Source organism: Microcaecilia unicolor, chromosome 4, assembly GCF_901765095.1.
Source record: "Microcaecilia unicolor chromosome 4, aMicUni1.1, whole genome shotgun sequence".
Classification (NCBI taxonomy): domain Eukaryota; kingdom Metazoa; phylum Chordata; class Amphibia; order Gymnophiona; family Siphonopidae; genus Microcaecilia; species Microcaecilia unicolor.
This window is the reverse complement of record NC_044034.1, coordinates 19,053,795-19,081,539: the sequence shown is the minus strand read 5'-3', so window position 1 is coordinate 19,081,539 and position 27,745 is coordinate 19,053,795. Positions and strand designations below refer to the sequence as shown.

The 27,745-nt window shown below is 46.8% G+C and overlaps 1 protein-coding gene across 1 annotated transcript in view; it reads left to right on the top strand.

Moving 5' to 3' along the window:
• Positions 1 to 27,745, top strand: part of XRRA1 (X-ray radiation resistance associated 1) — a 116,922-nt gene that overhangs the window by 55,411 nt on the left and 33,766 nt on the right. Inside the window, exons 8-12 of the mRNA XM_030199996.1 lie at positions 9,191 to 9,277; positions 15,793 to 16,274; positions 19,162 to 19,208; positions 22,927 to 23,061; positions 24,795 to 24,888. Of these exons, the coding sequence (XP_030055856.1) occupies positions 9,191 to 9,277; positions 15,793 to 16,274; positions 19,162 to 19,208; positions 22,927 to 23,061; positions 24,795 to 24,888 (845 nt within the window). The remainder of the gene's footprint in view (positions 1 to 9,190; positions 9,278 to 15,792; positions 16,275 to 19,161; positions 19,209 to 22,926; positions 23,062 to 24,794; positions 24,889 to 27,745) is intronic.

Genomic DNA, 27,745 nt, shown 5'->3' with positions numbered 1-27,745 from the left:
TTCCAGGCTTCAGGTCCACGGCAGACTGGCATCGGATGCCTTCCTCCTGGATTGGGGGGAGGGTCTGCTGTATGCTTATCCTCCCATTCCTCTGGTGGGGAAGACTTTGTTGAAACTCAAGCAAGACCGAGGCACCATGATCCTGATTGCTCCTTTTTGGCCGCGTCAGATCTGGTTCCCCCTTCTTCTGGAGTTATCCTCCGAAGAACCGTGGAGATTGGAGTGTTTTCCGACCCTCATCACACAGGACGAGGGGGCGCTTCTGCATCCCAACCTCCAGTCTCTGGCTCTCACGGCCTGGATGTTGAGGGCGTAGACTTTGCCTCTTTGGGTCTGTCAGAGGGTGTCTCCCGCATCTTGCTTGCTTCCAGGAAAGATTCCACTAAGAGGAGTTACTTCTTCCATTGGAGGAGGTTTGCCGTCTGGTGTGACAGCAAGGCCCTAGATCCTCGCTCTTGTCCTACACAGACCCTGCTTGAATACCTTCTGCACTTGTCTGAGTCTGGTCTCAAGACCAACTCTGTAAGGGTTCACCTTAGTGCAATCAGTGCATATCATTACCGTGTGGAAGGTAAGCCGATCTCAGGACAGCCTTTAGTTGTTCGCTTCATGAGAGGTTTGCTTTTGTCAAAGCCCCCTGTCAAGCCTCCTACTGTGTCATGGGATCTCAATGTCGTTCTCACCCAGCTGATGAAACCTCCTTTCGAGCCACTGAATTCCTGCCATCTGAAGTACTTGACCTGGAAGGTCATTTTCTTGGTGGCAGTTACTTCAGCTCGTAGAGTCAGTGAGCTTCAGGCCCTGGTAGCCCAGGCCCCTTACACCAAATTTCATCATAACAGAGTAGTCCTCCGCACTCACCCTAAGTTCTTGCCAAAGGTCGTGTCGGAGTTCCATCTGAACCAGTCAATTGTCTTGCCAACATTCTTTCCCCGTCCTCATTCCTGCCCTGCTGAACGCCAGCTGCACACATTGGACTGCAAGAGAGCATTGGCCTTCTATCTGGAGCGGACACAGCCCCACAGACAGTCCGCCCAATTGTTTGTTTCTTTTGATCCCAATAGGAGGGGAGTGGCTGTAGGGAAACGCACCATATCCAATTGGCTAGCAGATTGCATTTCCTTCACTTACGCCCAGGCGGGGCTGGCTCTTGAGGGTCATGTCATGGCTCATAATGTTAGAGCCATGGCTGCGTCGGTAGCCCACTTGAACTCAGCCTCCATTGAAGAAATTTGCAAAGCTGCGACGTGGTCATCTGTCCACACATTCACATCTCATTACTGCCTGCAGCAGGATACCCGACGCGACAGTCGGTTCGGGCAGTCAGTTCTTCAGAACCTGTTTGGGCTTTAGGATCCAACTCCACCCCCCGAGGGCCCTGTTTGTTCTGTTCCAGGCTGCACTCTCAGTTAGTTGGTAAATTTTTTAGGTCAATCTCAGTTATGTCCTCGCCGTTGCGAGGCCCAATTGACCATGGTTGTTGTTTTGAGTGAGCCTGGGGGCTAGGGATACCCCATCAGTGAGAACAAGCAGCCTGCTTGTCCTCGGAGAAAGCGAATGCTACATACCTGTAGAAGGTATTCTCCGAGGACAGCAGGCTGATTGTTCTCACAAACCCGCCCGCCTCCCCTTTGGAGTTGTGTCTTCCCTTGAAGTGTATTGTCTTGCTACATACTGGACTGGCCGGCTCGAGCCGGTTTCGGGCGGGAAGACGGCCGCGCATGCGCGGTGCGCATGGGCGCGCGAGGACTAGCAAAGGCCTTTGCTAGTAAACTTTTCCGATGGAGGGGGCTGCCGAGGACGTCAACCCATCAGTGAGAACAATCAGCCTGCTGTCCTCGGAGAATACCTTCTACAGGTATGTAGCATTCGCTTTGCCCAGAGTCACAAGGAGCTGCAGTGGGAATCGAACCCAGTTCCCCAGTATCAGAGTCCGCTGTACTAACCACTAGGCTACTCCTCCACAGACCCCATTAATGGCGAGCTGAGTTCTGGCGGCAGGGTGGAAGAAATTCTCAGCACTAAAAGAACTCCCTGCACTGGATAGGCCACCGTTTTGGCAGGAATAGCTGTCATGTTGTCAGGGACAGCAGCTGAAGTTAATCAGATAGATGGTCTCCTGAAGTTAAGCTCATTGGGAAGCCATAGAGATGCTGCTCCAACGCTAATGAATTTTAGCCTTGAGTTTGTACTGCTAATGCACCAGGCCTTCTGTCTCAAGAAGGGTCTGGGCATGGGGTCCCAGTGTGTCTGATGGCCTTGGCTCCTTAGTTGAGAGAGGGGCTGTCAGTATCAAAAAGACCTAGGCTCACTTTGAAGGGAGAGCTGGAAGAGATGTGGTCCTTGTGCTCAGCGAAATCTCTGTACTCCTTGAAAGAGTACCAGGAGGCCCTGGAAGAGTTTGCAGAGGAGCTTCTCAAGGAAGGGGAAAGGCCAGCATAGGAAGATGCTATAGTCATCCATGTATTTCATAGGGAGGAGTTATCATCCCTAATATCTGAAGATCTTGGAAGATTGTTCAGCAAAAAGTTCAAACCCAGATGATCCATTGCTTGAGGGGATCAATAAACTAACCAAGCCCTTCCCTATTCATAGAGTGATCAAGGACTTGATTGAAGTTGAAGATCTGACAGTAAGTCCATGGCCAGGCTCTATCTTGTACCCGCTGGGAAGAAGGAGAAGCTGTGTCTCCCCAAAATGAGTGCCGTCGTGTTGGCTGTGACCAATAGGACAACCATCCCAGTGGAAGGGGCCACAGCACTCAAGGATCCACAGGAATTTTGAACTTTTGAAGCAGGCATTTGAGGTGTCTGTGCTGGCCTTGGAAGCAGCTATCTGTGGGTTCAGCCGTTGCCAGAGGATCCTTAGCAGTGGTACACCTGGAGGTGAGCACCACTTTTCTGGTGGATACCTTGTATGATTTAATCCATGCATCAGCAAAGGACATGGCCACAGTGGTGACAGTGTGCTGTCTGTTATTGTTCAGACTCTGGTCAGCAGATGTAGTCTTGAAGGCATGTCTCAGTAAGCTTCCCTTTACGGCACGTCTACTGTTTGGAGAGGATTTGGACAAACTGGTGAAAATTTTGGGGCTAGAGGATTGGCCTCAAGAAACAGACCACTTCTTGGCAAAAAGGGGATGCTTCAGAGAGGTGCAGAGATATCAGCCTGGAAAACTGGACACTTTCTAGTGGAGTACATTTCTCCCTAGAGGACAATCCTCTCAAGTTGGCTACAGAAGAGATTGGGAAAGTTGCACAGAGAGCACAGGTGGTACCTGTAGTGCACAATGAGGATTTTGGGGCCCATTCGTTTATTCCTGTGGTGGGTAGCTGCCTAAGTCAGTTCTTCCAGAGATAGGCCTAGATCAGTTCTCATCACAGTCTTTGGGACACACTTAGTTAGGCTTATAGTATACCCACAATGAATTTGCATGAGATAAATTTGCATGCCCTACCTCCTGTAACAGGTATGGTGACTCAAATCACAGGCACAGCAGAGAAATCCACATAAGAAAATAAATAGCCATACTGGGTCAGACCAATGGTCCATCTAGCCCAGTATTCTGCTTCCAACAGTGGCCTATCCAGGTCACAAGTACTTGGCGGAAACCCAAATAGTAGCAATATTCCATGCTACCAATCCCAAAGACAGCAGTGGCTTTCCCATGTCCATCTCAATAGCAGACTTTGGACTTTTCCTACAGGAACTTGTCCAAATCATTTTTAAACCCGGATACGCTAACTACCATTACCACATCCTCTGGCAATGAGTTCCAGAGCTTAGCTATTCGTTGAGTGAAAAAATATTTCCTCCTATTTGTTATAAAAGTATTTCCATGTAACTTCATTGCATGTTCCATAGTCTTTGTACTTTTTGAAAGAGTAAAAATTGACTCACATTTACCCGTTCTACACCACACAGAATTTTGTAGACCTCAATCATATTCCCTTTCAGCTGTCTCTTTTCCAAGCTGAAGAGCCCTAACCTCTTTAATCTTTCCTCATATGAGAGGATCTTTACTAATTCTGTTATCTTTTTTGACATATGGTGAGCAGAATTGAACATAAGAACACGTTTGGTATAATATTCCACAGTAATCATCAATAGTAACTAAGATGTGCTCAGAAATATTAATCAATGTGCCACCCAACATATATATTGAGTATGAAATCACCATATGAATGAACTTGCGTCTATTTCAATCATCGCACGTCAAGGAGACAAAAGCATTTCTATAAAAATAGAATGAGACAAATACTTATCTTAAACGATAGTCCAAAGAAGTCTCCTTGTTGAAAAACTTCTAGCCACCACTAAAAGGGCTTAACCTGATGCAATGTCCATTCACAGTAAAATAGTCTTCAGACATCCATTTACTTTTTTCCCCTAGACCCAACTTGTACAAATAGCAGGGGCAGAGGGCATAGGTACTTTTCTACCCATTGAAATTTTTTTTTTTTGTTACATTTGTACCCCGCGCTTTCCCACTCATGGCAGGGTCAATGCGGCTTACATGGGGCAATGGAAGGTTAAGTGACTTGCCCAGAGTCACAAGGAGCTGCCTGTGCCTGAAGTGGGAATCCAACTCAGTTCCTCAGGACCAAAGTCCACCACCCTAACCACTAGGCCACTCCTCCACTGTTGCTACTATTTGAAATTCTACATGGAATGTTGCTATTCCACTAGCAACATTCTATGTAGAAATCGGCCCTTGCAGATCACCAATGTGGCCGCGCAGGCATCTGCTTCTGTGAGTCTGACGTCCTGCACATATGTGCAGGACGTCAGACTCACAGAAACAGAAGCCTGCGCAGCCTTCTACATGGAATGTTGCTAGTGGAATAGCAACATTCCATGTAGAATCTCCAATAGTATCTATTTTATTTTTGTTACATTTGTACCCTGTGCTTTCCCACTCATGGCAGGCTCAATGCGGCTTACATGGGGCAATGGAGGCTTAAGTGACTTGCCCAGAGTCACAAGGAGCTCCCTGTGCCTGAAGTGGGAATCAAACTCAGTTCCTCAGGACCAAAGTCCACCACCCTAACCATTAGGCCACTCCTCCACTGACTTTCAAAGGAGAACTCCATGGGGAGTTTCACTTTAAAAATAAGCTTGCAGGCTTTTGAAAATGTACCCCTAAATGTAGCCATTAGGGAGATGAGTTTGGCCCTGCAGATTCCTCTTGCTTCTTTAGAGCATTCGGTCTTCATGCTTCTTTCTAGATCAGCTGTTGCAGGGCAGTCTTCAGGCTGAAAGATATTTATTTATTTAGTTCACATGGCCCACTGGTCTACTTGGATCACGGTACAAGTGTGCTCTTCAGCCAGCCCACAGATGTGGCACATGGACTGAAATATGGTCTCTCTTTCAAACGTTAGGAGTGCTACTTCTTCAGTATTCCTAAATTGAGGAGCAGGAATCAGTTGCTGGAAATCAAGTCTACTGTTTGAACTACAAGATGCACGGAAACCACTTTGGAACATTTGCCTATTCATTAAATCTAGTTCTAAAGCCATTTTGAGTATTCAAAGTGCAAAGTAGCCTTAATTAAATCCAATTCATGTTTAATTTCTGTAAGTGCAAATAAGTGGCTACCTCTTGGGCTTAAAATCTTTTTTTCATCGGCAATTTTTCAATGAAGTTTATAACCCATGAAAATTTACAGTGAAATCTCTGAAGTGACTTTGAGGGAATATAAATCTTAAAGAACAGACTACTTATTAAGCAGTGTTTCAGAAGCTCATAAAGGCCTCAGTGCTGCAAAATTCTTCAGTTGCATAGCTGGCCAAATGTGCTGCAATGCTGCATGCTAAGTGGAAATTCTAGATCAGCAATTCTGTGTGTAACTGCCATTATAGAATACTAGCGTATGCCTGCATTTAGGCGTGGTTGGCTACGCCACGTCAACGACTGGTGTAAATGTCAGTGACTAAATGTTACAGTTGCACTCAAAACTGCCGTGTTTCTAGAAGCCAGCCCCCTCATGCTATAAACTTGCATGCTCATTTGTACATTTAGGGCCCCTGTTTACTAAGCAGTGCTAAGGGCGCGCTAGCGTTTTTAGCATGCACTAATGATTAGCACGCACTAAACACTAAAGTCACCCTTAGAAATATGTGGGCGACTCTAGCGTTTAGCGTGCCCTAGAAATTCTAGCGCACCTTAGTAAACAGGGCCCTTAGATCCAAATTCTATAAATGGAAGGAATGGATCAAAAGCTTAGCGGAGATTGGGTGGCAGAGACGGTGGTGGGGGCGTGGCTAGTGGTTGGGAGGTGGGGCTAGTGCTGGGCAGACTTCTATGGTCTGTGCCCTGAAAATGGCAGATACAAATCAAGGTCATGTATACACAGAAAGTAGCACATATGAGTTTGTCTTGTTGGGCAGACTGGATGGACCGTGCAGATCTTTCTCTGCTGTCATCTACTATGTTACAATGTTACTATGAGTGCTAAGCAACATTCTATAAATGGCACTCTAAGTTGGGCGCCATTTATAGAATAGCGCTTAGTTCCAGGATCTGTGTCTAACTTTTAGGTTGCGAGGGTTTACACCAGTTGAAACCTGGTATAAATCCTTGCGCCTAAATTAGGCGCAGATCAGGAGTATTCTGTAAGAGTGCGCTCAATTTCTTGGGATGCCCATGACCTGCCCATGCCCCTCCCATGGTCACGTCCTCTTTTCAGATGTGCTTGTAAGAATTTATGCACGCATCTATATAAAATAGCTCCTAACAAGATGTGCGTGTAAATTCTGATAGTTGCAAATTAGCATCAATAATTGATTATTAGTGCCCAATTATCAGTGCTAATTGGTTTGTGCAATTAAATTGCACAGTTTTGAGAACCATATATAGAATTTGGGGGATAGCATAGAAAGTTGCATTTACAATGTGGTAAAGGCGTTTAGCTTAGCGGAGTTTAAAAAAGGTTTGGACAGCTTCCTAAATGTTTGTACTTCCTTGGGATCTTGCCAGGTATATTGTGACCTGGATTGGCCACTGTTGGAAACAGGACGCTGGGCTCGATGGACCTTTGGGCTTTCCCAGTATGGCAATACTTATGTACTTGTTATAGAACAGTGGCAGTTAACCTCCAAACTCTATATATGGCGCTCAGAATTGCGTGTGCAAATTTGAGCGCACGCCGAATTTGTGCATGCAATTTAATTGAATAACAAGCCTTTTAGTGCCAATAACTGAGTGCTAATGATCGATTATTGACACTGATTAGCATTAATTCAAATTTATGCTTGCATTTTTAGTCATTGGCATCCACACATAAGTTTTACATGTGGCTTCACAAAGGGGGTGCGGCCATGGGAGGGTCATGGATGGATCAGGGGCGTTCCTACAATTTATGTATTGTTATAGAATAAAGAGGTTTTACACTGGGGTTTACTTGGTGCAAATCCTAAAGTTAGGCACAAATTATGAGGGCAGAGTGTGAAAAAGGGGAGATAATGGCTGCATAATTCACTTAACTGACAACTGTGCTGTGTGAGAGAGAATAAAAAAAACAAAAACACAGTGGGATATGTCCAAACAGAAAGTGAGCCGGCACAAAAAAATGTCATTTATTATAATAAGATACATAGATTTTTGATGATGCTTTTCCTTTCTCCATACTGCCAGATGGCTCCGGAGAGGCATGCTTAACAGTTGACTATGTGAATTATTTGGCTGAGATTAATTTTTCCTGTTGTTCTACAAAAACACCATACTAGACGATCACTCTAGGACTCCTGATGCAGGTGATAGTGCTGAGACAGGGCCTGTGTCAAAGCCACACATATCCAATCATCAGAGATCTATGCATCTTGTGCTGGATCACCTTCTGTTGTTTTGGTCACTCCCATTGTGTTTTTGTTTTTTGCATTCGTGATTTGTGGGGGGTTTTTTTGGCTCTTCTTGTTGAGAGAGAATAAAGACAGGATGATTTCAGAGTAGTTAAATCCATTCACACCTGTAGTACTACTACTACTACTACTATTTAGCATTTCTATAGCGCTGCAAGGCGTACGCAGCGCTGCACAAACATAGGAGAAAGACAGTCCCTGCTCAAAGAGCTTACAATCTAATAGACAAAAAATAAAGTAATCAAATCAATTAATGTGTACAGGAAGGAGGAGAGGAGGGTAGGTGGAGGCAAGTGGTTACAAGTGGTTACGAGTCAAAAGCAATGTTAAAGAGGTGGGCTTTCAGTCTAGATTTAAAGGTGGCCAAGGATGGGGCAAGATGTAGGGGCTCAGGAAGTTTATTCCAGGCGTAGGGTGCAGCGAGACTGAAGGCGCGAAGTCTGGAGTTGGCAGTAGTGGAGAAGGGAACAGATAAGAAGGATTTATCCATGGAGCGGAGTGCACGGGAAGGGGTGTAGGGAAGGACGAGTGTGGAGAGATACTGGGGAGCAGCAGAGTGAGTACATTTATAGGTTAGTAGAAGAAGTTTGAACACCCCATACCTCGATATGCATCCACCACGTTTCAGTAGAGAGCGGCAGACAGCGGCATAAGTCTTCACATCCCATCAGCCACCAAGTCCAGAGCCTCCATGCTGCTGCATCCCACCCCTGTGGAAGCAAGAAGTGACATCAAAAGGGGGTAGTGAGGAGGCTCCGAGCCATGAATATACATCTATTCAGGCCTAGGGTGATGGCGCTAAGCTTTTCAATAAATTCCAATTCAGCAGTTTCATGTTGGAGTATCCCAAGCTCATTTGTAGAAGTATAGCAACCTTAAGGGAAGCAGAGTCAGAGTATCCTTTTTGTCAGCCTCTTCAATGGTGGGAACCAGTGGCGTTCCTAGGCTGGCTGACACCCGGGGCGGATCACCAATGCGCCCCCCCCCCCCGGGTGCAGCGGGACCTCCCCGGTGCATTTTTACCTGCTGGGGGGGGGGGGGGGGGGGGGGTGCCGCGCGCCTGTCGGCTCCGAGTCCGCTCGTTCCCTGCTGCTCTCTCTGCCCCAGAACAGGAAGTAACCTGTTCCGCGCAGAGGGAGCAGCAGGGAGGGAACGAGTGGACTCGGCCAATAGGCGCGCGGCACCCCCCCAGCGGCGGGCACCCGGGGCGGACCGCCCCCACTGCCCCCCCTTGGTACGCCACTGGTGGGAACACTGGGAACCATCCTTCAGAGGGAGGTTTATACATTGTAGAAATTCTCTTTTTCATGAATGATTTTAATTTACAGGAAATTTCCATCTCTGGAAATCCTGAAGTTGGATGATAACAAGCTGACACACCCCAGTGTCTTTGTAGTGCTGGCCAACCTGATAAAGTAAGTAGATAAAACTGGTACCTGGCATCTTGTCTGTTTACACTGGAACAGTATCCAGATTGTTTTTTATTTAGATCTTGGAGTAACCAAGACTAAACACTGTAAACCGTCTTAAGCTATAATTGGAAAGAATCTTTGTGAAAGCCTTCTCTGTAATTGGACAGCATGTCAATGATAACGAAGAAGAAGATGAAGATACAAATGATGAGTTATACAGCACTACTTCTAATGTAGATGATAATGACAATGATGATGATAAAGTATTCTTGCTATATGGAAGTCATGTATTTCAAAAAGAAATTCCCTTGATCGACACCTTTAGACCATGTCAGAAAACATCAGTAGTTTTTCAGCCTGATCTGATTTGAAGGAACTTTTTATCAGACTGAACACTGTACTTCCCGCTAGTGCAGTTGCTTGAACACCTTTTCAGCTGTGCAAGATTAATGACCCACAAACACACTTGCATGAGTGACAGCCATTTTCAAGATTTAGTTTTACTAAAAGCAAAGTGGATTGAATTGTAGGGCAGTAAATTTATTGGGATATAAACGTTAACAATAGTTGCATTCATTGCAGTTGTGGTACTTATACTTTTTACTCAAAAAGTATTATATTAGGCAATAACTTTTTTTACTTTCCCTTAGGTAAATTTTGTAATGTGTTCTTTACTATACTTTTTACTTTTACTTAAGTATTAAAATATACATTTCTTTTTACTTTTACTTAAGTACTTTGATCTAATACTTTGAACAACACTGGTGCTAACATGGGTGGAGCATGGGTATGTTACAGGCATTTATCTAGTGACAACGCATAACTTATAGAATGTAAGTTGCATGCATGGCATGACGCACTTTGGCACACCCGCTTTACATAAGTGGCAGTGCCTATACTTTGGGCACGGGGATTTATACCAACTGAAACCCGGTGTATATCATGGCGTGAAAGTTAGGTGCGCATCCCCGGTGTTCAGTAATACTGCACACATCTGTAGTGAATGCCCTGCCCCACCCATGCCGTTTTCATGGCAACGCCTCCTTATGAGTTGCAGGTTATAAGATTTACACGCAGATCTTTATAGAATAGCGCTTAGCAAGATGCATACGCAAACCCAAATTGTTGCCAATTAATGCCAATAATTGATTGTTAGCACCCAATTATTAGCGCTGATTGGCTAGTTAGCCAGTTTAGTTGTACACACATCCCAGGATAACGCAGAAATGTGCATGCCATTTATAGAATCTGGCTGATAGTGGAAACGGACAACCAAATAGCAGCAGTGATCCAAGAAAGGACAAACACTGCAAGAGTTTATCCAAATGTCAACTTTAATGGAAACAGGACCCAACCCAAGTTTCGGAAAAACCTTCGTCAGGGGTCACACAGGTTTCTACAATACATTCACAGATTCAATGCATTTACTGCAATACCTGCACAGAAAAAAGCTCTGATCCAATTCCAAAAGTCAGTAACCATCGAGTATGGAATTGGATCAGGTATTACAGTACATGCATTGAATCTGTGAATGTATTGTAGAAACCTGTGTGACCCCTGATGAAGGTTTTTCCGAAACTTGGCCAGGTTGGGTCCTGTTTCTGTTAAAGTTGACATTTGGATAAACTCTTGCAGTGTTTGTTGTTCCTTGAATCGCTGCTGCTGTTTGATTGTCTGTTCTGCTTCTGCAGCAGGGGCGTAGCCAGACCTTGGTAGGAGGGGGGGGGGTCCAGAGCCCGAGGTGGGCGGGGCACAATGTATCCTGCTGCCGACCCCCCCCCACCACTTTCAACCACCGCTGCCGGCCCTCCCCCACCACTTTCGACACCCCTCCCGCCGCCAACCCTCCCTCATCACCGCCAGGTACCTTTGCTGGCGGGGGTCCCCAACCCTCGTCAGCCGAAGTCTTCTTCAGTGCCGGTCTCCGGCGCATTCGCTGATCTGTTTCTGTCACTCCTGACTCCTGACGTCCAGGAGTCAGGACTCACAGAAACAGATCAGCGAACGCGCCGGAGACTGGCACTGAAGAAGACTTCGGCTGACGGGGGTTGGGGACCCCCCCCAGCAAAGGTACCTGGTGGCAGCGGGGGAGGGTCGACAGCATCGGGAGGGGGGGTCGAACGTAGAGGGGTCAGGGCTAAATCTGTGGGGGCCCATGCCCCCGTGGCCCCACCTAGCTATGCCCCTGTTCTGCAGTAGACTGTCTCCTCTTTGTGTCTGCTCTGATAATAGAAACAGACATTTTATTAAAACACATTAAAATAAAGACCCTCATCACATGCATCACTTCCATGAGTTAGTATTGGATTTTATGAAATGCATGTGCAAGGGGAGCCAGTGAAGGAGTTAAGCTTCACAACTCAAATTTTTCTAGTGGTTTTAACAGCAGAAAGGTAAGCATGATCGCTTGCCTCAGTCAAACCTCCAAATCTCAGGTCTAAACAAGCCTTAGTCGACATGCGTGACTTAGAGCTGATGCAAGTACTAGTGGAGACATTTTTTGAGGCTTATGTGTACCACCCCTTTAGGGGATAATTGTATAATAAGGTGCCTATGCAAGAAGTCCAGAAAGACACCTGAAGGAAAGGATAGTGAATTTCCTGGAAGCCAATAAGTTGCAAGATCCGAGACAACATGGTTTTACTAAAGGGAAATCATGCCAAACGAATCTCATTGAATTCTTTGACTGGGTGACCGGAGAATTGAATCAGGGACGTGCTATAGACGTAATCTACTTAGATTTCAGCAAAGCTTTTGACACGGTTCCCCACAGGAGGCTCTTAAATAAACTTGGTAGGCTGAAGATAGGACCCGACGTGGTGAACTGGATTAGGAACTGGTTGATGGACAGACACCAGAGGGTGGTGGTTAATGGAATTCGCTCGGATGAGGGACAGGTGTGTAGTGGAGTGCCTCAGGGATCGGTGCTGGGGCCGATTATTATTATTATTTATTGCATTTGTATCCCACATTTTCCCACCTATTTGCGGGCTCAGTGTGGCTTACAATACATTGTGAATAATTGAAATACAATTGGTCACAGTACGATTATGGGGTACGTTGTGGAGAGTTATGGGAAGACAAAGTCAAAGTCAAGTATCATCTGGGAATAGAACAATGGAATGTAGCAATGGGGAAATGATAGGGCGATAGAACAATAGCAGGAGAACATTAGGATATAACAATTTTATCTGTGGGTGGAGTTTTAAGTGTAGTGAAAGTAAGGGGAAGAGAATTCAGAAGAGAGTGTATTGGTGCTTTTCTATTAGCGTGTATGTATTCATGTGTTTTGGTCTTTGCAGTAAATCTTCTCAAAGAGATGAATCTTCAATAGTCTGCGGAAGTCGGTTAATTCGTGGATTGTTTTCAGGTTGCGTGGTAGTGTATTCCAGAATTGCGTGCTCATATAAGAGAAGGTTGATGCATGCAATACTTTGTATTTTATGCCTTTGCAATTGGGGAAGTGGAGATTGAGGAAAGTTCGGGATGATCTTTTAGCGTTTCTAGGTGGCAGGTCTATTAAGTCAGACATGTATGTGGGGGCTTCACCATGATTGATTTTGTGAACTAATGTGCATACTTTAAAGGTGATGCGTTCCTTGAGTGGGAGCCAGTGTAGTTTCTCACGTAAGGGTTTTGCACTTTCGTATTTTGGTTTTCCGAAGATGAGTCTGGCTGCTGTATTCTGGGCTGTTTGAAGTTTCCTCAGTATTTGTTCTTTGCAGCCTGCGTATAGTGAGTTGCAGTAGTCCAGATGACTGAGTACGAGTGATTGCACTAGGCTGCGGAAGACAGATCTCGGAAAGAATGGTCTTATTCTTTTCAGTTTCCACATGGAGTAGAACATCTTTTTGGTAGTGTTCGCATGAGTCTCAAGTGTGAGATGGCGGTCTATAGTGACTCCAAGGATTTTCAAAGTTTCTGAGATTGGTAGATTTAGTTTGGGTGTGTTAATGGCAGTAAATTTATTCGTGCTGTATTGGGAGGTAAGTATGAGGCATTGAGTTTTATCTGCGTTCAGTTTCAATCGGAATGCATCTGCCCAGGTGTTCATGATGTGTAGACTTTGGTTGATCTCGTTGGAGATTTCATTAATGTCTTGTTCTGTTCAATATATTTGTGAGTGACATTGCCGAAGAGTTAGAAGGTAAAGTTTGCCTTTTTGCGGATGATACTAAGATTTGTAACAGAGTGGACACCCCGGAGGGAGTGGAAAACATGAAAAAGGATCTGCAGAAGCTAGAAGAATGGTCTAAGGTTTGACAATTAAAATTCAATGCGAAGAAATGCAGTGATGCACTTAGGGAGTAGAAATCCACGGGAGACGAATGTGTTAGGCGGTGAGAATCTGATATGTACAGATGGGGAGAGGGATCTTGGGGTGATAATATCTGAGGATCTGAAGGCGATGAAACAGTGTGACAAGGCAGTGGCCGTAGCTAGAAGGTTGCTAGGCTGTATATAGAGAGAGGTGTGACCAGCAGAAGAAAATAGGTTTTAATGCCCCTGTATAAGTCGTTGGTGAGGCCCCACCTGGAGTATTGTGTTCAGTTTTGGAGGCCGTATCTTGCTAAGGATGTAAAAAGAATTGAAGCGGTGCAAAGAAAAGCTACAAGAACGGTATGGGATTTGCGTTACAAGACGTATGAGGAGAGACTTGCTGACCTGAACATGTATACCCTGGAGGAAAGGAGAAACAGGGGTGATATGATACAGATGTTCAAATATTTGCAAGGTATTAATCCGCAAACGAACCTTTTTCGTATAGATGGGAAGGCGGTAGAATTAGAGGACATGAAATGAGATTGAAGGGGGGCAGACTCAAGAAAAATGTCAGGAAGTATTTTTTCACAGAGAGGGTGGTGGATGCTTGGAATGCCCTCCCGCGGGAGGTGGTGGAGATGAAAACGGTAACGGAATTCAAAAATGCTTGGGATAAACATAAAGGAATTCTGTTCAGAAGGAATGGATCCTCAGAAGCTTAGCCAAGATTGGGTGGCAGCGCAGGTGGTGGGAGGTGGGGCTAGTGCTGGGCAGAATTCTACGGTCTGTGCCCTGAAATGGCAGACACAAATCAAGGTCAGGCATACACATAAAGTAGCACATTGATCTTGTTGGGCAGACCGGATGGACCGTGCAGGTCTTTCTCTGCCATCACCTACTATGTTACTATGTTACTGTGTAGACCCATTTTGTAAAGGCAGAACCAGCCTGAACAGTGTACAGATGTTCTCACACAAATTTACACTTAGTCTGAGAAAAGGTGCAATATGTGTGTATATACTCTTTGGGCCTTGTTTACCAGGGCCGGCGAACCCAGTAAGTGTGGTAAGCATGGCAGGGGGGCACCGACCCTTGGAGGGCGCCACAAGCCATGCTTACCGCTGCCCGGGCGCTCACTTACAGACAGCTCTAGGTTCCCACCTGCCCGCCCTCAGCTCTCTGATAGCCCTCCTTTCTTTTCTGCTGCCCTGAAAGGTTTTAATCTTTTATTTTACCTCAGTCGCAGCGGAGGCCGCCGCATCAGTGAAAACAGCAGGCAGGCTCGTCGTCTCTAGCTTTTCCTTCCCTCTGTGTCCCGCCTTCTTCTGACGTAATTTCCTCCTTTCCGCGAGGGCAATTGTACACACGGTTTTTAGGAGTGGAGCATAACAGCCATTGCTTTTGGCATTGATGTTTATATTGTTTTATTTTCTTGGAAGAGAGGAGACCCAAGGAAGCTTTTGTTGCAGCACATTTACAATCGTGTATGCTTTACACTATATGTTTTGAGGTTGTTCAAGACCCCTGAGGCAGGCCTTTGGGCTGAAACACGGCCGTGTCGGGTCGTTTTCATATAATAAAGCATTTTTGGGTATCCTCATTTGTTCTCCTCACTTTTTTGTTTTATATTTTTATAGAATTGTAGAAGATGCATGTGTTGATGGGTGACCCTCCCACAACCCACCCATGCTCCTCCCACAGGTGCACCTTTTCAGTTGCTCACTGTGCTACTACCAAGGACAATGTGGTTGCACCACAGAGAGGCAGTATATCAAATCCATGACCCTTTACTCTTTATCCTGCATTTATGCGCATCAGATATGCACCTTATTTAGAACTGCTGTTCATGCATGCCAAAGCTAGAGCATATAACTGCAGTGGAGGTGTTAGTGTGGGAGGGGCATGGGGAGAATACTGTCAGTTACGGGCACAAGTTGCAGTCATTTACATCAACCATTGACGTGATGTAAGCAGGCATACCTAAATGTTGGCATGCAAGTGTGAACTTACACTAGTGTTAGACAGACTGGATGGACCATTCAGGTCTTTATCTGCCATCACTTACTACGTTCTATAACAGCAATTACATGCATAATTGTTGACATAGAATTTGCGCTTAACCCACAGCAATTTAACACCTAAATTTCAGCGACCTTTTCAGAATTACCTCCTCTAGGAAAAGTTTAGCACTACAGATAAGAAAAGAAAATATGCAATCAGTTTGCTCTGTTTTTCTGCCGTTTCTTATATTGTAGTTTGAGGCAGCTATATCTGGATCAAAATGGGCTTTCTGAGGTCCCGTACCTGAAGAGAGCCTCCTCCCCCTTCCACAGACCGATTTCAAATAGCATAAACCCAATTGGGGATGAATTACACCATGCTCCTGATTTTTCAGAAGGGGAACTGACAACGGATCAGCAGAGTGCCTTCTCCTCCTCCTACAAACTGGTTTCAGATAATGTAAGCCCGAATGAGGATGGATTCCAGTATTCTCCTGATTGTTCGGTAGAGGAACAGGCATCTGAGCAGCAGAGTGTCTTCTCCTCCTACAGACCAGTTTCATATAACATAAACCCAAATGAGGATGAATTCCAATATTTTCCCAATTGTTCGGGAGAGGATCTAGCAACAGAACAGCAGCCGTCTGATGAAGATGTTCCTGATGGAGATACGATGTCTCAGGAGGATGGAATCGATGACATGGAGCCGCCTAAAAAGGAATGTCCTGGCAAGAAAGGTTAGCATGTTTTGTTGTTTTAACATGGGGAATGCTCTCATATTTAATCTGTTTCTATGAGCGTGTGTGTGTCTACTTCCTGTATTTGGAATCAGGTTACAATTGGAATTGTGAGTTTTTATCTTTCTAAGTGTAACCTGGGTCTCGCCCGGTTCTAGCTGTGGACCCAGGCCACAAAAGAAACTTCACTCTCTCACTTCTTCAGAGCTCACAGTCTTCGCTCACATGTGGGCCATTCTTACCACACACCTCAAGTCCAGTCCATTTGCAGTTGAGCTGGGAGTCGGTAAATAGCAAGCCGGGGGTTTGGGAGACACTTTACCATTCAGGGTTCCACTCAGCTCTAAAGTCTTGGAACCGCATGGCACTCGGAAGGCTTAATAACAACTCAACATTTATTGAACTTCTGCAACCAGCAGATGGCAACTTGATTTTATCATCACCACAGTCAACTATACAACTCTCATATAACTTAATCTCAAACTTCTGTCATTCTGTGGGGAACACCTTTACCACTGTCCTCAGGGATATTTACAGGGCAAGCTTCTTCCCAGGGCTATTTACATTTATACAGGTTCTCCAGCCCATGTCTATCCTGGGAGGCAGTGTTAAATCCCAAAGGCTATTTTCTCCTCTCTCAATCAGTCTATCTCTAGTGGGCTCACTCTCTGACCCTTGTCCAGCGGTGATCCCTCTCTAGATCCTCCCCTGGACCTGGGACTAAGCTCTCCTTGGCATCAATCCCTCTGCTCCCAGGCTGGGATCCTTCTCTGCCCACCCGAAACACTCGTGGGACACTTTTTGGGTAGCCCCCTCCAGTGGCGTTGCGAGGGCAGCTGACACCCGGGGTGGGTCGCCACTGTGCACTCCCCCCCGGGTGCAGCGCGGCGCACCCTCCCCCCTCCGGAGCGCAACCCCCCCCCCCCCCCGAGAAGAACATACCTGGAAGGCGGTGAGGGGTGGGTGGGAGAGCGAATCCGCCGAGTGCACGCCGCTGGGGGGTGTCGGCACCTCGCTGGTTTCCTGCTCTCTCTGCCACGGAACAGGAAGTAACCTGGCGCTGACACCCCCCAGCGGCGTGCACCCGGGGCGGACCGCCCCTCTGCTCCCCCTTCCTACGCCACTGGCCCCCTCCTTGTCAGCCAAGGGTTACACTCCTTTCAACAGGACTCCCCTCTCTCTTCCAGATCTGTTGGCAGGGGATTTTTAGACAGCCAGAAGACCATGTGCTTTCACATGCAACTAGTTTTATTAACTTCTAACTCCTCCCAACCTAGGGTTGCTGTATTTGCATGAAGAAAAACAGAGGACACATGCCCCACCCCCTGTCACACCCTGCCCCGCCCCTGTCACTTAACCCCCCCTCCCCCAAGAAAGCCTGATTCTCTCTCTCTCCCCTCGTGTAGATCCACTCCCCAATTCTCCAGCCTCCCTCCACCCACATGACTCCATTCAAAAAGACCTTAGAAAAGATGAAAGAGGAGTCTCTGAGCCTGGTACCAGGCGTCAAGTACTGTAGGTTATCTGAAATAGCCAAGTTTTTAACACCTGCTTTGAACTTCTTATAGGAGCTTTCTTGCCTTAAATAAATTGGGAGTGCATTCCAGAGCTGAGGAGGAAGGCAGCAAAACGCAGAGTGATACGAGTTTAATTTGTGGGGAAATATTAAGAGACTAGTAAAACAGGCCCATTTCTGAACGAAATGAAACGGGCGCTAGCAAGGTTGTCCTCTAATGGCAATTGTGTTTTAAAGGGAACTGTTAGGAGAGAGTATGTGTGAGAGAGAAAGAGTGTGTGAGAGAGAGAGAGAGAGTGTGTGAGAGAGAGAGAGACCGAATGTGTGTGTCTGTCTGTGTAAGTGTAGTGTGTGTCCTGTGTGCACCAATTATGCTCTCTCCCCTGCATTCATCCATATGCAGGCAACGTCCTCTGTGCCCTGACCCCTCCATGCATCCATGTGCAGCATCTGGCCCCTCTATCATCACACCTCCCCCCTCCACCTCCCTCTGAGTTCCAGGCCCCCCTCCCTCCCAGTTTCAAGCCCCCCCCTCCGAGTTCCAGTGTCCCCCCCCTCCCATTTTCAGGGGGTCCCTCCCTCCCTCCCTCCCATTTCCAGGGTCCCTCCCTCCCTCCCAGTTCCAGGGTCGTCGTCCCTCCCTCCCTTCCTCCCTCCCTCCCAGTTCCACGCACCCTCCCTCCGATCATTAAAACTCATCTTCACTTACCACGTCGGGGTTACGGCGGGCGCCTGCAGCGGTACACAGCGTGCAGCCTGGGCCCTTCTCTCTCTCTCAGCTCTGGTCGCGGAAACAGGAAATGAGGGCGGGACCAGAGCTGACAGAGAGAGAAGGGCCGAGGCTGCACGCTGTGTTCCTCTGTTGCCGGCCGCTGTAACCCCGACGTGGTAAGTGAAGATGAGTTTTAAAAATCGGAGGGAGGGTGCCTGGAACTGGAAGAAGGGAGGGGGGGGGGGGGATCGTGAAGCTGTGCGTCTTGCTTGATTCTGTTATAAACCCAAAGGCTCTTTTCAGAGCCACCACCACACAGATCAAAGAAAGAGTAAGATGAGTTTGGTGCTTATTAAATGACTTGAAAAGCCTGATTCTGCACAGTTGCTCCTCCAACGTTCCAAGTGATGTCAGGCGATGGTTACGATCCCAGTGAGCCACATTGGAATGTTGGAGGAGCAAATTATTATATTAGGTGAGCTTGTGATGATTGAAGAGTTCATACTGGGCAATAGGGAATCATAGTCGGTCGTTGACTAAGTTTCTTGTACATTTTTCTGATGGACCTTTTTTTGATTAGCATTCACAATAAGGTATATGTATATTCTCAAAAGTCTTGTATGGGTATTATAACCAGACATTTTTCTTTTGTACTGTAGTTGATTTTACCTTTCCTCCTGATCCAGTTCTGGATAATCCATTTCTGGTAAGACCTTGTCCTGTATAGTTACTTACGTTCCTTTTTGCAAAGATATTATCTGAGAGTAGCTTACTTCAGGCTCTCTTCCCGAGTAATATTGATTATAAATCTGCTTCTTAACTGGGATGAAGCTGTAGGAATGTCTAGCATGTGACTGGAAGAAAAAGACCAACTGACCCATACAGTTGTATTTTTTTCCCATCTACAGTGTAAGAAATATATCCCAACTGCCAGCCATAGAGCATTAATTCTGTCTATATGTACCAGTAAACAACAACAGTGTAAGGCAGTAGTTCTGAACCCATTCCTCATGACACACCTAGCCAGCCATGTTTTCAGGATACCCACAATTGGTGTGCATAAGATGGGTATGCAGATTTATCTCATGCATATTCATTGGGGCCTGCTAGGGTTGGGGGTGGGAAGGGGTGCTGGTGCAGATTGAGGGGCGGAAGAGGCAGGCTGATTCTGATTGGGAAGGAGAGGCAATGAGATTCAGGCCACCACTGTCAGCTGTGTGGGTGCTGGCCAATATTCAGTGCCCGCAAAACAAAATGGGGTTCACAATTTCCACAAAAGTCCAACGACACGAAAAGGGGTGGAAAAAAGAACAACTCCAAGAGATCAAACAGAATACCAGGATAATTTTACTTAATTACATTCACATTTATCACATAAATGTAAGGAAATACAGAAATTAATATAAAAAGGAAAACAATTTTCTCTCAACAATATATATTTACATAATTGTCCACAATTGGAAGATCCAAGATCAGGAAAACAATCTTAAAGAAAATATGAAAAACTCAAAATGGTTAATCTTACACTTCACATTTTCTGAGGGAGGAAGGTTAATCGGTTATTGCAGCCGGTACAGTGGTAACTGAAGGAAGTTGCTGCAGAGGATTCTTCATCTGTTTCCACAAACTTATAATTTCTTAGGCTCAAACAAATAAGTAATAAGGAAATAAAACACTTACAAGGGAATCACGCTAGGAAGGTCCCACCTAGGGCAATGATTCCTGGCTTGAAAGCCAAGACTTCACACCTCCCAGTCTGCGATTCCCTTGATGTGTCAGGAAATATATGCATCTTTGAACCCAAAAAACTATCAACTATGTATTGGAAATACAATGTGATAAATGTGAATGTAATTAAGTAAAATTACTACTACTACTACTATTTAACATTTCTAGAGCGCTACAAAGTGTACGCAGCGCTGTACAAACACAGAAGAAAGACAGTCCCTGCTCAAAGAGCTTACAATCTAATAGACAAAAAGTAAAGCATTTAAATTTAAAATATTTAAGCAGTCAAATGATAAATAAAGAAAGAAAGAAAGAAAGAATACCAGGATAAGATGCTCCAAAACACAAATTTTATTCAGACCCTACACGGTCCATGTTTCGGCTTTTAAAAAAGCCTTCCTCAGGGGTCTAAAAAAATAACATATTCAGTGCCAACACCCACATAGCTAAGTGATCAAAATTAGGTCTGTTTTTTTTTAATGTGGTCTGTCTCATTTGATCGCTTAGCTATGTGGGCATCGACACTGAATATTCCCAGCACCTACATGGCTCCAGGTTAGTAACTTTAATGAAATTTTGCAAAAAAAAAATTAGATTTAAAATTTTCAGATTATAAATCCTTAATTCTCAAAAGAACTTTCATCATTAAGGGCCTTGTTAATTAAGGTGCGCTAGAGGCGTGTTAGCGTTTTTAGTGCACACTAACCATGTAGATGTCCATAATATCCCTATGGGTGTCTACACAGCACGCGCTAATTTTTAGCACATGCCAAAAATGCTAACGTACCTTAGTAAATAGGGCCCTAAATATTCAGCATCAAATATTCAATCGCGTATCTTCAGCAAAAATCTTTAGAAATACACATTCAGGGAAAATATTTGATATTGAATATTTAATGATGAAAGCTGTTTTGAGAATTAAGGATTCATAATCCAGAAAATTTAAAATCTAAAACTTTTTTTTTGCAAATTTTCACTGAACTTACAGACCTTATAATGATTATGGGTGATCTGTTTCTCAGAGGAATCATCAATGCAATGCTTTGCCTCTAAGAATTCACCTCTGAAGCAGTGGTGTAGCCAGACTTCGGCGGGATGGGGGTCCAGAGCCCAAGGTGAGGGGGCACATTTTAGCCCCCCCCCCGGCGCCGCCGATCCCCCCACCGCCACCACCACCACCAACAACTTTGACCCCCCCCCCGCCGATGACCCTCTCGACCCCCCTCCCGCCACCAACCCGCCGCCGCCGTCGCCTACCTTTGCTGGCGGGGGACCCCAACTCCCGCCAGCCGAGGTCCTCTTCTTCCGGCACAAGACTTTGTTCTGTTTCTGAGTCTGACGTGCTGCACGTAGGCGACGGCGGGTTGGCGGGAGGGGAGGTCGAGAGGGTTGTGGGCAGGGGGTCCAGGGCCAAACCTACGGGGGCCCAGGCCCCCATGGCCTCACGTAGCTACGCCACTGCTCTGAAGATCAGTTACTCAATCAGAGAATCTTTTATGTGCCCTGGACATGATTGAAACAGGTGTAAATAAAAATGTCCTTCTTTTTAGACTTGGATGATTATCAGTGATGAATGTCCTAATTTTGGGTCTGTCCGAAACACGCTCATAACATGCCTCCTTGCTATTTGGACACACTGCAGTATAGAACGTCCAAATTCTGCTGTTCCAAACTCGCAATTTGGATATTTGGGCAGATAGCTGTTTTTAAAGGCATTTTGAGATGTCCATCTGCTTTGAAAATGAGCGCCATAGTATATAGTGGAGGGGATGTGGTTAGGATTTTCTGGGGGTGGTACGCTTACACATAAGTTTTATATGTGTGAGCACCATTGTAAGCTGAAGCCTCGGAGGCAAACGAGCAATTCTACCTCTGGGCACCTTTGGGTGGGCAGTAGGTGCATAGCAGAATCTAGGCGCCTAATTAGGACTTGTACGCAGATCTGCCTACCCGATATTCCTTAACACTGTGCGCCTAAATTGTCTCACCTGCAGCTCAGAATGGGATGTGGCCCGGAGAGAGGGGTATGGGCGAGTCGGGGCATTCCAAAAGTTTAGGCACAGTGAATAGGCTCATGTACGTGTCCAGCTGTTCTTCATCGTTTACCCCAGGTTTCAGCAGATATAAGTCCTTGCACCCAAAGTTGGGCGCAGGAATCCACACTAAACTCTATTCTATAAAGGTTGCTCAGCACTACGTGACCTTTATAGAACTGGCACTTGGCATGGATCTTCCCCAGTGCCTAACTTTGGGCTCCATCTATAAAGTTCCCCCCAAAAAGTCCTGATTTTGGCCAGGTTTGCCAGCGAAGAGTCCCGCCTAGATCCTCCAGTTGGAATTTGTGCGGTGTATAGGTAAGATTAATGTGTTTCTTAGGCTCTAGCTATTAATTTTCCCTGCAGTGTCTGGCCTAAATCTTCCCTTCTTGGTGCTCAGAAACACTTGCTCATTGTTCCTAATTGTAATGATACCTGCCGTTATGCTTATGATATGGTCCTTGTGTTTTCCTTGTGGAAGCTTTGTAATCCTACCTTCTAACTATCCCAGTTCCGCCCTTTATTCATTGTCCTAGAGTCAGTGTTTCCATATTATGAGTCTACATTTGCTCTTAAATCAGATGTCAGGACATCCCGTTGCACCTCCTGTCCTGGTTTGGTTGCTGTGTGATCCATTAGTTTTTCTTTGTGTTCTTTCAGAAACAACCCTGTGTGGATAAACACTTTTCATTTCTTAAACTCATAACTGACTCGAGAGTTTCCTTGATGCAGTTAAATCCAGCGACGGAACCCCCTTTTCCAAAACTGCGCTTCCTCAGCTTGGCTGATAACAAGGTTTGTCAGTATTTTGTAAAGGTTGTAGACCGATACTTTCAGGAGGAAACGAGAGGACAGTTCGGTTATACTCATTATCTCCCAACTTAAATAAATGACACCCAACAGTTCACCTAACTTTTCTCTCACATGGGGGTGTTAATGTGAGAGGGGGGGGGGCATTCCAACTATTTTGGAATTTACTGTGTTACTTTATGTTTTTGTGCCTACTTTGTAGAAAAGTTGTATTGACGTGCTCAACTGCCGCATATAGGCGCCACCACTTATATAAGAGTTTGGCACATAACTGCGGACTTAATGCTTATTTGGTGCATAACTCTGCCATTATAGAATACTAGCTTAGCGCCCAGTTTTCTGGTGCTTAACTTTTAGTGACCCCTATATATGATGTCTTTTGCTTTTTTTCTCTGTTTCTCTTTCCTCAGATTTTGTGCTGCTTCTTCTTCCACCACTCTGTTCTCCGTGTTGTTTCACTGTCTTTCTCCCTGCCTCTTCTTCTACTTCTCTGTTCTGGTGTTCATCCTTGCAGTGGCGTTCCTAGGGGGGCTGACACCCGGGGCGGATTGCCGATGCGGCCCGCCCCCCGGGTGCAACGCCCCCCCCCCCGGATGCAGCGCGACCCCCCCCCCCCCCAGCGAAAGGACACCCCCCCGCGAAAGAACCCCCCCCCCCGGGTGCACGCCGCTTGGGGGGGGGGGGGGGGTGTCGCGCGTGCCTGTCCTTCGTTCATTCCATGCTCCCTCTGCTCTGGAAAAGGAAATAACCCGTTCCGGGGCAGAGGGAGCATAGAACGAACGAAGGATAGGTGCGTGCGGCACCCTCCCAGCGGCGTGCACCCGGGGCGGACCGCCCCCACCGCCCCCTCCCCTTGGTACGCCACTGCATCCTTGCTCCTCCTCAACTCTTTGTATCTCTTCCGTCTCTGAGTCTACATTTGTGTTGTTGTTTTCCCATTCTGTATCTTTCATCCCCAGTTTCTCCATGAAGGTTTCCCAGTTTTCTCTTTCTCTCTGGAGTGGAGGAGTAGCCTAGTGGTTAGTGCAGTGGACTTAACCCTCCATTGCCCCTGCTACAAAATAAGTACCTGAATATATGTAAACTGCTTTGAACGTAGTTGCAAAAACCTCAGAAAGGTGGTATATCAAGTCCCATTTCCCTTTCCCTATTTGAGATTCTACATGGAATGTTGCTATTCCACAGAAGCCTTCGCGGTCACATTGGTGATGTGCTAGGGCAGGCTTCTACATGGAATGTTGCTAGTGGAGGAGTAGCCTAGTGGTCAGTGCAGTGGACTTTGATCTTGGGGAACTGAGTTCGATTCCCACTGCAGCTCCTTGTGACTCTGGGCAAGTCACTTAACCCTCCATTGCCCCAGGTACAAAATAAGTACCTGAATATATGTAAACTGCTTTGAATGTAGTTGCAAAAAACCTCAGAAAGGCGGTATCCATTTCCCTTTCCCCTTACCTTCATTCCAGTAAGCCATTGTCCCATATTAAAGAATAAGAAAGTACTGTATTCACAGCTGTCTGCCCAATAAGCAGGTAAACTTGCATATGTACAGCTTGTATGAGTGTGAGTGGCCTCACGTTATGGGGTTTTTGCCAGGTACTTATGACCTGGATTGGCCACTGTTAGAAACAGCACACTGGGCTAGATGAACCATTGGTCTGACCCAGTATGGCTATTCTTATGTTCTTAAGACATCTTTTATGCGTTTTTTTTTTTTACAGGTCACAAATGAGGAGAGTCTGATAGCTGTGGCTATTTTTCCAGTGTTGTCTGAATTAGTAATCCATGGTAATCCCCTGGTGACCCTCAAAAGTGGTACAGTATATTAGCTTTACTGATTTTAATAGCTGTTTTTGGAGCAGTATCTAAAGAAAGGACTTCTGTGATCAGTGGTAGAGCCAAAGATTTGAACTAAGAGGCATGGGTAATAAGGTGATCTGCTCAGGATCACACTAGAGGCTGACCAAATTTCGGTTTCGGTTTCCATAATGGCATCGAAACTGGCCCAAAATCCTTTTTGTGCCCAGTTATGGTTTTGGCCAAAAGTTATTTTAATTCCATATCATCAAGCTGATCAATCCATAGACTGGTGGGTTGTGTCCATCTACCAGCAGGTGGAGATAGAGAGCAAACTTTTGCCTCCCTATATGTGGTCATGTGCTGCCGGAAACTCCTCAGTATGTTCTCTATCTCAGCAGGTGGTGGTCACACACAGCAGCAGCTCTGGCTAGGCCTCCAAGCCTAATCCTTAGGTTTTGTTGAGGCCTGGGGTTGAGGGCTCTTTTGAGCAAGTGCAAACCTGGTGGTGCCAGGTCCCTCCTTTTCTCCCCCCTCCCGCTGGCTCCGTTTAAAAAAAAAAAAAAAAATTTTAAACGTCTTTAAAGGCGTTTAATTCGACGTTTCTTTAAACGTTCATTGCAGCTACTCACTGGGACACCAGTTCGTTACAGCTCGGAGCGGCAAGCAGGTAATTTTACCTTTTTATAGCGGGCAGGGGGTTCCCCGATTCTTCTCCTCGTGGCAATGGCGTCGGAGGGCGAGGGCGCAAAGGGTCGCTCCCCGGATCGCTGGAGCGCTAATAGAGGGGATGCGGGGGTTTTACAACCTGATTCGCCCTTGATGGGTGATAGTTTAGTGACCGATGAATGTCCCGGTCGTTCCTCCGGCGTGGCGTTTTTTTCCCGCCATAAACGCCCATCCCCCGCTCCTCGCCTCCGCCATCTTGGCCGGCCACGCGGCTCGGACGGCTTCTTCGGGGCCGCCCTTGAGGTTGGAGACATTAATGCCATGAACGCCCTTAATTTGGGCGACGGCACAAAAGCGGCTAAAGTTAAGCACCGTTCTTCCCGCGCGGCTCCTTCACGGAGTTTCGCGCCGGACGCCATTTTGGATGCGCAGCATGTCTCTCCCCCGCTATTGCGAGCGCCGGTTGAGAGTGCGTCTAGGGCTGTTGCCCAGGCTGCGGAAGTGCACAGTCTGGGGGGTTTCTCCCCCGAGTTTGTTTTGCTGCTGCATCAGGCTTTCCTCATGCAAAACGCTGCCCCTGCTCCCTCTTCTGATAAAGAGGTTGAGGTTCCCAGAGGTAAACGCCCTCGGGTTGATTTCCAGGCCTTGGAGGACTTTTGTCTCCTCCGATGTAGATGAGGGCAGCGTGTCTGAGGTCTCCTAACGATCCTTTGCGGATTCCTTGGAGGAGATAGATCCCCGCTCGGATGGAGCGGATGACCCCTCTGCAGCGCGGCTTTTTAGCCCAGAGGATTTGCCCAACCTGTTGTTACAGGCCATGGACACTTTGAAGATTTCCTCTCCGGAGGACGTCTCTCCCTCAGCCCCTGTTGGCTCTGCCATTATGCTGGGGACGAAGCGCCCGCCTAGAACCTTCCACGTGCATGATGCCATGCACACCTTAATTGCGGCTCAATGGGATGTCCCGGAAACGAGCCTTAAAGTGGCTAGGGCTATGTCCCGCCTCTATCCTTTGGCTGTGAGTGAACGTGAGGCCTATCTGTGGCCTACCGTGGATTCTTTAATCACTGCGGTGACTAAGAAAACGGCGTTGCCGGTGGAAGGTGGCACGGCCCTAAAGGACGCCCAAGTCAGAAGATTGGAGGCGGCCTTAAGGTCGTCCTTTGAGGCAGCTGCTTTAAGTTTGCAGGCCTCAGTTTGCGGCTCCTATGTGGCCAGGGCGTGCCGGACTATGGTGCAGCGGGCTTCCCCCTCGGATCATTCCTTGAGGGCTGATTGGCCGGCCCTGGAATCGGGCTTAGCCTATTTGGCAGACTTGCTGTATGATGTCTGGAGAGCCTCAGCTAAAGGCATGGCTCAGACAGTCTCTGCGCGGCGGTGGCTTTGGCTGAAACATTGGTCTGCTGACCACGCCTCTAAATCCCGCCTGGCTAGATTGCCTTTTAAAGGCAAGCTGCTCTTTGGGGTCGAGCTGGACAAAATCGTGACCGATCTCGGCACGTCTAAGGGCAAGAAATTACCAGAGGTCAGGGCTCGGGTTAGTACTCGTCCCGATACCTCCAGAGGACGGTTGCAGGAAGCCCATCGGTACCGCCCGGGCAAGTCGGGTTCCTCTGCCCCCTCTTCCTTCAAGAGGAATTTCTCCCCCAAGCAGCATTCCTTTCGCAGAGACCGCCGTCCCGGAGGTGCTCCCTCCGGTCCTCCCCCAGGGTCTCGTACCCAATGACGGGGCCTTGGTCCACGCCCCAGTGCAGATTGGAGGACGGCTGTCCTCGTTTCTGGGCGAGTGGACCACTATAACTTCAGACGCGTGGGTGCTGGAAGTCATCAGAGACGGCTACAAGCTAGAGTTCTGCCAACCCTTAAGAGACGGGTTTGTACTCTCTCCCTGCAAGTCTCCGGTCAAGCTGTGGTAGTGCAGCAGACCTTGGACAACCTGATCCGCCTGGGTGCGGTCGTTCCGGTGCCAAAAAATCAGATTGGCAAGGGACGTTACTCCATTTACTTTGTGGTTCCAAAGAAAGGAGGTTCTGTCCGGCCTATCCTCGACCTCAAGGGGTCAATCGGGCCTGGAAAGTGAGGCACTTTCGCATGGAGACTCTCCGCTCTGTTATAGCGGCAGTGAAGGCAGGAGAGTTCTTGGCTTCCTTGGACATCAAGGAAGCGTACCTGCATATTCCCATCTGGCCTCCTCTCCAACGCTTTC